This window comes from Solanum lycopersicum, chromosome 7, assembly GCF_036512215.1.
Source record: "Solanum lycopersicum chromosome 7, SLM_r2.1".
In the NCBI taxonomy this organism is placed as follows: domain Eukaryota; kingdom Viridiplantae; phylum Streptophyta; class Magnoliopsida; order Solanales; family Solanaceae; genus Solanum; species Solanum lycopersicum.
Window position 1 is genome coordinate 2,159,858 of NC_090806.1, and position 11,850 is coordinate 2,171,707.

Genomic DNA, 11,850 nt, shown 5'->3' on the forward strand with positions numbered 1-11,850 from the left:
ATCATATTTCAATTCGATAGGTATTATTGATTAAAAATTTTCTTATCGATAATTTTTACCTCATCATATTCATCAATGGTTAAATAAATTCTACTCCTTCCCCCCTCTCCTTAAACATTAAAAAAAGATAATATTATGTATATTATACTAGAGAATAGTCATATTCATGAATAGAAACTTTGACTACCATAATTTTTTATTCAGTTTGTCTAATCAAATACCTTTGCTAATTTGTCATTATTTTTATGATTTGGACATTGTGTTATAGATAAATACAAATAAAAAATCTACATGTACACCATAGTAATAGGTAATAATGATGAAAATCTTCATTGCTTTTTCAATTATCAAGAATAGCAAAATTTATAATGTTTTTTTTTCTATTGTTATATTTATAATTTATTTGTTTATAAAATATATAAAAATGCAATCTTTGTCAGTTGGACTATATGCATAACTTTTTTCTCTTGTACTATATAATTATTTATAGAATATAATCTAAAACCCCACACACCTTTCTATTAATTCTTCTCTTTTAACCTATTGTCCTTCTCTTTTCCTACTTCATTGGACCACTATTTCTAATAAAGCTAGAGATGTATGTGGAAGGTAAATTGAATATATTCGAATTTAAAATTTATAATTTTTAAAATTATAATTTTTTTATGAAATTATAATTTTTTTAAAACATAATTATATATCTTTTTGTAGTTATTACCAAGATACCCTTAGAAGCATATTCTTGAATGCTTTCATCCATTTATTGTTAGGTAGAGACGAATTTAAAGTATCAGTATTAGCTCAAATGAATTTAATAATTTTTATTTTATAAAATTTATGATAGTTACAAATTAAGTAATAAAAACAAGTTATAAGTTTCAAATTTTGATTCTGTCTTATTTTCAAGTCAATTTTGCCATCCCTAATTTAACAACTTCATAAAAGGAAATTCCCTTTTCTTCTTTTAAAAAAAGAAAAAGATGGAGAAAGGGAGAGGGACAAAAAAAAAAAAGGTCCCAACTTTTAATAATTAAAAGGGAAAACACAGGAATTTTTTTAAGTTTATCTCGAAAAGTCAGTTACACATTTTAATTATTACAGTAATACACATCTTTAATACTCAAAAGTGATACTTCATTCGTCTTATTTTATGTGATACTTTTCGTATTTCGAGATTTAAACAAGTGTTTTTTTAACTGTAATTTTTTCGTAGATCCTTTTAACATTTTGAATTATCAATTATTGTGACTTATAGTATTCTTTACGTAGTTTACAAATATATAAATTTCATTTAAAAAATTTTGAAAATTCCATATGCAAATATTTGATCAAAGTTAAATTGTTTGATTCTCGAAAAATGAAAAATATCACGTAAAATAGAACGAAGAAAATATTATTAATGTCTGAAACAAGTTCAAGGTCCACATTTTCTAACAAGACTACAACTACTTTATTAATGTTAAATATAACATTAGTGCTGAAGTCACACACCCCACCACCCCCATCATTACATTTCATCTCACCCCTTCAAAACACCCTATTATTATAATTATAAAAGTTTACCTTATATGGAGAGAGAAATGATTTGCAATCTTGAAAATAAGCAAGTGTACTAGTAACTATAAAAAAAATAAAAGTTTTATTGGTTAATTATTTTATATCATTGGTGAATATTAGTTAAATTCTTATGTTTATGTAAACTAATTAACATTAATAAATTAAAATTGAGAGAATCATAATGTTTTAGATTTAAGTTTTAGCGAAGACAAAAAGATTAAGCGATTTTGTCTTATTTTTCTAAGTTGGTGATGAATATATACAGTTACTTGATACATATATTAGCCAGTGTGATAATACAGCAAATACCTTATAAAATTATAAGTAGCGATATAATCAAGCTTGCTTGTACCAATCACAATTTTTTTAGTATCATATGTTGTACATGATTCGATCATCTACCTTAATCATATCTACTATATTACGTATATTTCAGATAATATCACATCTATGATCTAGTATCTGTCAATAAATATATTATAAATCAAATCACACACAAACTGATCCAGACACCATCACAATTTTTTTACTTTTTCTTACCTCATCTATACCTTACTCATTAACTTCCACACACACACACACCCCCCCCCCCCCCACCTATAAACCAAAACAAAAACAAACAAACAAGAAACTTATAGTAAGCACCATATATGTTCATGTATATATACTCCTCCATCTTATTTAGGTGACATACATATTATTGAAATTATAAGTGCAATGGCATCCCAAATTAGAGCTAATTATTATTCATTTTTCATGAGCCAATTTCTACTACTAACCATTATTAGTGTTGTTATTGCTCTAACAACAAAAGAACAAGAATTGGATCGGATCACAACACTTCCGGGACAACCTCCGGTGACGTTTTCGCAGTTTTCCGGCTATGTTTCCGTCAATGAAGGACATGGAAGAGCTTTGTTCTATTGGTTAACACAAGCTACAACTCACCATGAGAAGAAACCTCTTGTTCTTTGGCTCAATGGAGGTTAGTACTCCAATTTTCTTTTCAAAAACAAGAAATTTCGTTAAATATGTTCAAGATTTACCTGTATATAGCAGAAACAATTTTTCTACCTTCGTTCAGTAGGTATAGGGTTTGGGCCCCTCCTTGTATGAGTACTATATAGTATAATTTTCTGACGAGGAAAAAATTAATTGACTAACTTTCACCACCTGATGGAGTGAATTTCGAGGCGAAGGGAGAATAGAATTAACCGATTCAAGTGAGATCGATACTTTTGATTAGAAAATGTATGTGAAAGTAATTGAAAAATTATTTTGGCCTATAATTTTATGAGTAGAATTAGTTCAATCGTAATTCATTAAATATAAATTCTAGATTCGTCTAGTTGCTAGAGAATTTTAGAGTTGATTTTATTTTAATTGTAACAAAAGATTTTTTTTTTAATAACAAACCAGAAATATTTTATCCACGCAAAATATTGATAATTAGTCAAAACTTAATTAAAATCAAAGCAATAGTTGTTTAATGATAATGAAATTAATTATAAGGACAACACATGATACATGTACTCATAGCATGGGATCGTTTGTTTAAAAAATAAGTTAGATAGAAATTGTTATATAGCATGAAATAATATTAATGCTTTTAAGTTAAAAAAGAATATTTTTTCTCTATTTATATTTCGATTGTTTGATATCTGCTTTAGAATCTAACTAATTCAAATTTTTATCAAAACAATCTCATTTTAGGAATTGATCGATTTTAAAATATGATTAATGTAATTTTAATTTGATTTTTGCCTCTAATTTAACAATGTATTGGAGGAAAAGATCCTTCCCAAATACATCTAGGGGTGTTAAATATGATTTTAAAAGGTATTGCTAGTCTGTTCAATTCGTTTAAAATATTATCGATTAAACATAAAATAATTTTATATTCGATTGATTTTTGGTCCATCTAATAAAATTATCATTAATTGAAATAATAAGATAGATAAAATTTGTTATATTGAATCGATAAAAAGATTTTTTTTCTTTTATTGGATCTTATCAGATGCGACCTCGAAATTAGTCGAAAATGAGCCTAAAAAAATTTAAAAAAATTGCATAGTTACCATTAAATAAATAAAACCTTCCTCCATAATCAATCATTTTGAAAGATTTCAAATTCAAGGACTGGGATGAAAAAATAAATCTTAATTTAACGCATTTCTTTTTTTAATATATCTCAGGACTTGTATTTAAAATTAATCAAAATTTTATTATAAATATCAGACGTCGAATAAAAAATAATATTCCTTGTGTTTAAGTGCTCGTGATATCCTTGTGTCCAATTTACCTCATCATATTCTTTGTTATTCCTTTTTGTTCAAAGTTTATTCCTTGTTTGTATGTACACAAAAAGCTGCATTTTTAGCCTATGCTTTTTAGTCTTTATCTCCACAATATTATCATACAAACAAACAAAGTACAACATTCCAAATTCAACACAAAAGTAGAACTCCTTTTTCACTATTTTTGTACTTTTCTTTCCATTTTCTAGCATTCATGATTCATCCAATTTAGTTTTTTTTTTCAATTTATATAAGACAATTTTAAATTTTAAAAATCCAATAATTTAATTTTTGTGAATTTGAAATTTTTTAAATTTTTCTAAAAACTATAAACCTCACACAAATAAAATAAGAAACAAGAGTTGTCTCTATAACATATTTGAAATTTGTGATCTAAAATATCTCATAACAGTAACATAATTACTACGTAGATTGAAGGTGCTGCATCGAACACCTATTGTCGAAAATTTTTATAAGTTAAAACTTCCTATATACACACACACTCGGTCTATCACATATTAGTTGTCATATTTTGCTTCTTTGACTAATTTTTTTAAATCAAATTTTGTTATATTAATTAAATATATTTAAATTACAAATAAAAAATTTAAAAATTATATGAGAAGTATTATAAGTCTCAATTTTTTTCATGTATATATGACTCAATAGACTTAGACTCAAAAAATAAAATACGACAAAATAAATTTCGAATAATCAAAATACAATACAAATATCGATCTCCGAGCGAAAAAAAAAACTATGTAATATGGTGACCATTTAAAGCATCGAGTATTAATAAGCATGCGTATTCAGAAACTACTAAAAATAAATAGTGATGTTCATCATGATGTTCATAGTTACACTATTTATCTCATTGGTGAATTTTATGTGACCTATCATTATTAAAAAAAAAAAAAACTTATTTAAAAAATAAAAATAAAAAGTGAAGGGTCATTGTCTTGTGACTTGTGAGTAAATACTTGATAGTTGGAAATTTATTTATTTTTATTTTTTAAAAAAAAAGAGTGAGAGAAAAGTATATAATATAATTATAATATAAGATAATAAATGATGGGTGGGTGAATAATAAGTTAGAGAAGATTTTTAAATGCAACAAACTTTGAAATAATAATCAATTTAAGAAAGAAAGAAAAGATTTTTTATTGAACTCGCAAGTTAACCAGTTTTAAATATTTATCTTATTATAAAACATTTCAATAAATATAAAATAAAAATTTAAAATTAAATTATTTTTAAATATAAAAAAAATTGAGAGAAAAATATATCAGATAAATTAAGAACATGGAAAAAGGGCATTAACAATTGATTTTATTAATTTTTCATTTAATGTTTGATACGTAAAACGTGACTTAATATAATATAGATTCATGCATGATACATATTAAGACAAATGCTAGTAACAAAGCAACAAGCCCATCTATGATTATACATAATTATACATGTATTATACATTAAAAGATTTATATATATATATATATATATATATATATTTATTTATTTATTTATTTATTTATTTTTATTTTGATAAATTTTCACCTCAAAGTTGAAATTATATTTGCACTATGCAGGTCCAGGTTGTTCATCAATAGCATATGGGGCATCAGAAGAAATTGGTCCATTTAGAATTAATAAAACTGGTTCTTCCCTCTATTTAAACAAATATTCATGGAATAAAGGTAACTTTTTTATATTTTTTATAAAAAATTTTTTTTACTTTAATAAAAAAAATAATTTTTTTAAATGTTATAAATGCAGTGGCAAATATACTTTTCTTGGAATCTCCAGCTGGTGTTGGTTTTTCTTATACAAATACAAGCTCTGATCTCAAAGATTTTGGGGATAAAAGAACAGGTAAAAATACACATTTAATTTCTTGATATTTATGTTTTCAATAATGTAATATATAGTATTATTTTAACTTATATTTAAATTATAATGATAGTGTAAAATAAAACTTCACACTATATATGAAGAAGGGGTTTTACATTAAAAGGATTCACTATTTAATATTTTAACCGATATATATATTACATGTATATTGTATATCTAACGTCTATTTTTAGTTTAAGCAGGGGTGGATATATATTTAGACGTTAAAATATAACTACATTGACGTATTAATTTATTTCTTGGCACAGCTCAGGATGCACTAATATTCCTCACGAGATGGATGTCAAGGTTTCCGCAATATAAATATAGAGATTTTTATATTGCTGGAGAGAGTTATGCAGGTATTTTAATTAATTTATTTTTAAAAAAAAATTAATCTCTAATTCTCCCTAATTAATTCTTATTAAACATTTTCTTTGTGTTTATCAGGGCATTATGTTCCTCAATTAGCACAGGCTATTTACAATTATAACAAGAAATTTTCACATCCAATCATAAATCTTAAAGGATTCATGGTAAGTAATTAATTCATCTAATTGTATTTTAAAATCTTTTATTTAAATGGGAAATTTGCACTTTTAGTCCCTCACGTATTAATAAATTCTAAATTTGGTCCTTGTAATTTTTGGTTAAACATATTTAAACCTTCAACAAATAAGTAATAGGCATTGCTAATTGAATCCTTACAAATTTAACAAACTATTTAGTGTCAAACCATTTAATAACCTATGTATGTGTCATGTTAAATTCATATTTTTTTTAATCCATAATAATGAAGTACAATATACTTTGTATAAGTAGTCTAAATATTACATGTTTTCTTTATGAAAGGATCAAAACCATTTATTTCAATATCTACTAATAAAAACACTAATTTTCGACGAACGTCCTATCAAAAATTAGCTCGTTCTTTTAGAGAATTCAGATAGAAAATGCGTTAAAAATCTTTCCAACGAGCAAATTTTTGATGGACTATATAAAAAATTTACTCTTTTTTTCAATAGTAAAGTAATTAAAGGTTAAATAAATATGTTTAACCAACTATTAATTACAAGGACCAAAATAAAAATCTGTAGATAGTCGAGGGACTAGAAAGTGCAATTACCCCTTACATTTTAATAAGAGGTTTTAGAATATTCGAATCGCCTTTGATATGAACACTTATAACCCCTCCAAAGTCGGACTTTCTAGTATGAATCCTGATTAAGTAGACATAAAAATGATATCAGACATCGAACGAAAAATAATATAATTTTTAATTTTTTTTGGGGGGATAATACACAGGTAGGAAATGCTGTTACTGATAACAAATATGATGGAATTGGGACTGTTACATATTGGTGGAGTCACTCAATGATTTCAGACAAAACATACAAAAATATAATGAATTTTTGCAATTTTACATCTGAAAATTCATCAAAAAAATGTGATGAATCAGTGAGTTATGCAGTGAACCATGAATTTGGTCAAATTGATCAATATAGTATTTATACACCATCTTGTAAAATTGTGCAAAATGAAAGAAATTATAATAATGTTAGGTTCAAGAACACAATTATTCATAGGAAATTATCTGGCTATGATCCATGTACTGAGAATTATGCTGAGGAATATTTTAATAGACATGATGTGCAAAGAGCTATGCATGCTAATCTCACTAAGATTTCATACAAGTGGACGGCTTGCAGGTACGGATTCAGAATTTTAAGTTTTTTTGTTTTTCTCTGAAACAAACTTCATACGTTTATTAGGGTTTGGACAAATTATTTATGTGTATTAGCAATAGTGTAGTTTCATTTTCCTTTCGGTCCGTTGATTCATTTGTTTTGTATCTTGCTATTTGACTGTCAATATTGACCTTCTTTTTTGAGTTGATGGCCGGAGTTTATTAAAAACCAACTTTCTAACCATGGAAAAAGTTACGTATAGTTCTGCGCTAGCTCCCTAGATCCCACAGGTGAAATTTACACATGTTATGTTGTTGTAAATATAGGGTATGAGTCGAAGTTTGTTATGAACCCGTATAACTCAAGTGTAGATCTGCCCCTGCTCGACAATAGTACAACATATATTATTCTTGTACGATATTAGAAAATATTTCATCTTATGAGCTAATTAACTTTTGGTGTTGGATTAGATACAATATCATTTATTTAACATGAAAGTAGAGTTAGACTCATCTCAGTTCTTGATTTATCAAGTGTTAGTAACTCCGTGTTAGAATCTCACCCATTAATAAAATGAGTCGTTTTTAGTAAATAGTATTATACGTTCTAACTTTTACTATTAGATTAGACATAATATCGTTTCGGATATATTTATTAAAAAAAATATTTATAATCTCTTTATATGATTTTAGACAATTAATTTTCATTATTTTTTTTTCATTGATAAAACAGTGATATATTATTAAAGAATTGGAAGGACTCTGATGATTCAATGCTACCAATATATAAGAAACTAATGGCTGCTGGTCTTAGAATATGGATGTTCAGGTAAATCCAATCAATTTATATATATATATATATATATATATATATATATATATATATATATATATATATATATATATATATATATATATATATATATATATATATATATATATTATTTTATTTTTGGTTAAACATAGAAATGTGCTACATAATTTTTTTTTATCGATCGTTAAAAATTGATTTTTAGTCAATATCGATAAAAAAAAATGTTGTTAAAGAGGTGGTTAGTATTGTACTGACCAATCAATAATATCAAAAATTTATCTTCAGAAGTCGATTTATTGAATTACACAATTATAAAACACATTATTTAGAGATTAAATTTCGTGTTTATCGTGATACGATATATTTTTACCGCAATATAAAATAATAATTTTTTTAAAAATATATTTGAATATATATGCAGTGGGGATACAGATTCAGTGGTACCAGTGACTGCCACAAGGTTCTCTCTAAGCCATCTTAATCTCAAGATTAAAACTCCATGGTATCCTTGGTATTCTGGAACTCAGGTAATTAATATACACTCTATTTTTAAATATTTTAATAAGGGAAATTTATATAAATAATATTATAATAAAAAAATATTTATATTTATAGCAATAATATTTTCTTTTTCACTTGATCATTTTTAATTCACTTATAATACAAGTTTAATATATATATTACAAAGATAAATTTATTATTCAAATATAATACAAGTTTTATTGATGGATAATACATTTATCAAACATTTTAATACACTTATAATACAATGTGACAATTTTTTACAAAATAAACATAAGATATTTCAAAAACAATTATAATTCAAATATATTGCATACATAATTCATTTTTAATACATATTACAGATTTATCACAATATTGCTATAAAATGATAATAAACAAAAAGTATCGCTAAAATCAGTAATTATTTTTTAAAATGTATTTATTCATGTAATTTTTCCTTTTAATAAGTGACGGAGTTAAAATTTACCCTGTGAACTATAGGAATAAATTTAAAATATTGAATTATAGGAATAAATTTAAAATCTTGAATTATATCTGATTAACATCAAAAATACTTTTGTTATATAAGATAAACTTTAAATTTTAAACTCACATTTGATTAGCGTTATAAATGGTTTTGTTATATATAAAATAAACTCTAAATCTTGAACTCATATATGATAAGCACTAAGTTAACTTTTGTCATACTTAATAAATTTTAAATAATCTTGAATTCGCCTATGATAGACATCAGAATTATCTTTGTCATTCTAATAAAATTTTAAATCTTAAATTTGACTTTAATCGGAGTCGAAACTCATATTAATGATGACTATCATATTATATTATAGGTGGGAGGATGGACAGAAGTGTACGATGGACTTACATTTGCAACAATTAGAGGAGCTGGCCATGAAGTTCCATTATTTCAACCTAAAAGAGCATTGATTCTTTTTCAATCATTCTTGGCTGGCAAAGAATTACCAAAATAAATTCATAAAAATTTATTAAGATTACAATAATCTTAAGTTGAAAGTCATAAAAAAAAAAAGGGCAATTTTAATTTATAGCTCCCAAGAAAATTATGGGAGTTTTGTCAAATTATCATATTCATTTGAAATTTGTGTATTGAAAACTCAATTTCCAATATATCTAGAATTGTCAAGGCAACTAATTTTCTATCTAAGATTGTTAAAATAATTTTGTTAACTGACATTTCAAGTTTATTATTTTCGATCCATACCCCTTAATCACCTCCCCCCACCCCCTTAAAATATTTTTGAGATGATAGTTTTTAGTTTATTTATCACATACTAAAAATTAAAGAAGAAATTTATTTATTTTTTAAAAAAATATTTGTCTTCATTCTGATTGTTTTTTAACCATTTTTTTGCTTTTTTTGGATAAATGTATTGCTTTATAGTGTATCGTATTATATGATACTGTATGTATTGTTTGAATAAATACAAAATGTAGATTGATTATATCATTTTTATCTTTACATAATATCATATCCCAGTAATTTGAAAAAAAAATCAATATATATATAAAAAAAAAAAGAGGGGTGAGGGTAATAATAAAATATGATTATTAAATAATAAATAAATATATAATGAGATTTGTACGTAATAATAAATTTTAACGATAATATTAAATAAAATTTAAATAACAATCAAAATAAATTTTACATCTTTGAATATAGAATTTCGAGATAAATATTAAACCTTTAGAATTATAAGTCAATTTCTACCCTAGCCAATATATATTCAGAAATAGTAAAAAATATCTCCTTATATATACAACTTAATTTTTTACCGAATAAATTGGAGCAAACACCTTCTCATACTTCTAGATCAGGCCCCTACATACATATAATTAACTACATGACTAGTAGTTTCTTATGTTAAAAAGGAACAATTTTACTATATTATGCATGGATTTTAAATATCGAGAGTTGAGTTGATTAATTTTTCAAGTTATTTTAAATTTATTGACTTTCAGAGGGCTTGAATTTTATTGAGAGACGATTTTTAGTAGACATGATGTTTAGAGATATATATATGATCTTAGTATATATTTGACTAATTTTGAAATCATATTTATTGTTTTTTTGATGATAGACGTTGCTTTTTTAAGAGTTTTTTAGATCACAAAATGAGAATTCAAAATCATCTAAGTTTTTCATATGTATTAGTTTATGATTTATGATGTTTTCAAATTATATCTAACCGAATCTGTTTTGTGCCCAAATTTAGTAGGTCCATTTGAGACTATATTTAGTAAATGATACTCCTTATTTCTCAAAGACAGAGTTTCTTATTTGAAATTTCTAAGTTATGAAATACGAATTAAGAATCATATCGACTTTTGATGCATATTAGTTTAAGAATATTTCAAAATAATTTTTACCGAATATATTTAATTCTAAATTTTGTGAATTTATTCGTGACGATATATTAAATATAGGGTAAGGTATGTAACTTTTGAAATGTGGATGGTTTCACACAATTTCAGAAAGTTAGGTATGGAATGGACTGATCACCCATCCAGTAGACTCTATTTATATCATCCTAAACTCTATTTGTCATCATGTCAAAATGACTAATTTACCCCTGTGTATTGGATTAGGGACAATAAATAGGCAATTAAGAACATGTCTCAATAGTTTATAATGAATTGGAAAAATGTCTATAATTTTGTTGTAAACTATTGTCTCATGTCTTATATTCATCTTATTATTAGGATGTGTTAGGGCTTATTTACATATTTTATATATACATAGAAAGTGTGTCAGATAAATATATATTTATAAAAGAAAAAGGCGATTGCTTGATATAATTTAATTTAAAGTAAATGAACTCGTTAAGATCCTCGGCCAATGGCAAGGCCATAATGAAGTAAGGAAATTTAATATAGCTCGAGCTGATCGAGCTCGTTTGTGATTCTATTGGTTTTTCATGTTAAATGACTAATTTACCCTTGATAAAGTATTTGTATTTAATTATTCTTCGTCTAAAGACGTGAATTAAATAAATAATGCCAAAATTAACCTTATCATTTCAAATAGGTGGAGACCACATGACACACAACAAATATTAATG

At 24.9% G+C, this 11,850-nt stretch overlaps 1 protein-coding gene across 1 annotated transcript; it reads left to right on the top strand.

The window, feature by feature from the left end:
* Nucleotides 1-2,183: 2,183 nt before the first annotated feature.
* On the top strand, nucleotides 2,184-9,932 carry LOC101245667 (serine carboxypeptidase 24). The gene is made up of 9 exons (XM_004242555.5): nucleotides 2,184-2,542; nucleotides 5,444-5,551; nucleotides 5,631-5,726; nucleotides 6,014-6,106; nucleotides 6,195-6,280; nucleotides 7,050-7,453; nucleotides 8,165-8,260; nucleotides 8,667-8,772; nucleotides 9,601-9,932. The coding sequence occupies exons 1-9, from the start codon at nucleotides 2,275-2,277 to the stop codon at nucleotides 9,739-9,741; spliced, it is 1,398 nt and encodes a 465-aa protein (XP_004242603.3). The 5' UTR covers nucleotides 2,184-2,274; the 3' UTR covers nucleotides 9,742-9,932.
* Nucleotides 9,933-11,850: the final 1,918 nt, after the last annotated feature.

Coding starts and splice junctions, on each gene's coding strand:
- LOC101245667 (XM_004242555.5), top strand. CDS start 2,275: ATGGCATCCCAAATTAGAGCTAATTATTATTCATTTTTCATGAGCCAA. Junction 5,552..5,630: donor CAAATATTCATGGAATAAAG/GTAACTTTTTTA, acceptor TTATAAATGCAG/TGGCAAATATACTTTTCTTG. Junction 8,261..8,666: donor CTTAGAATATGGATGTTCAG/GTAAATCCAATC, acceptor ATATATATGCAG/TGGGGATACAGATTCAGTGG.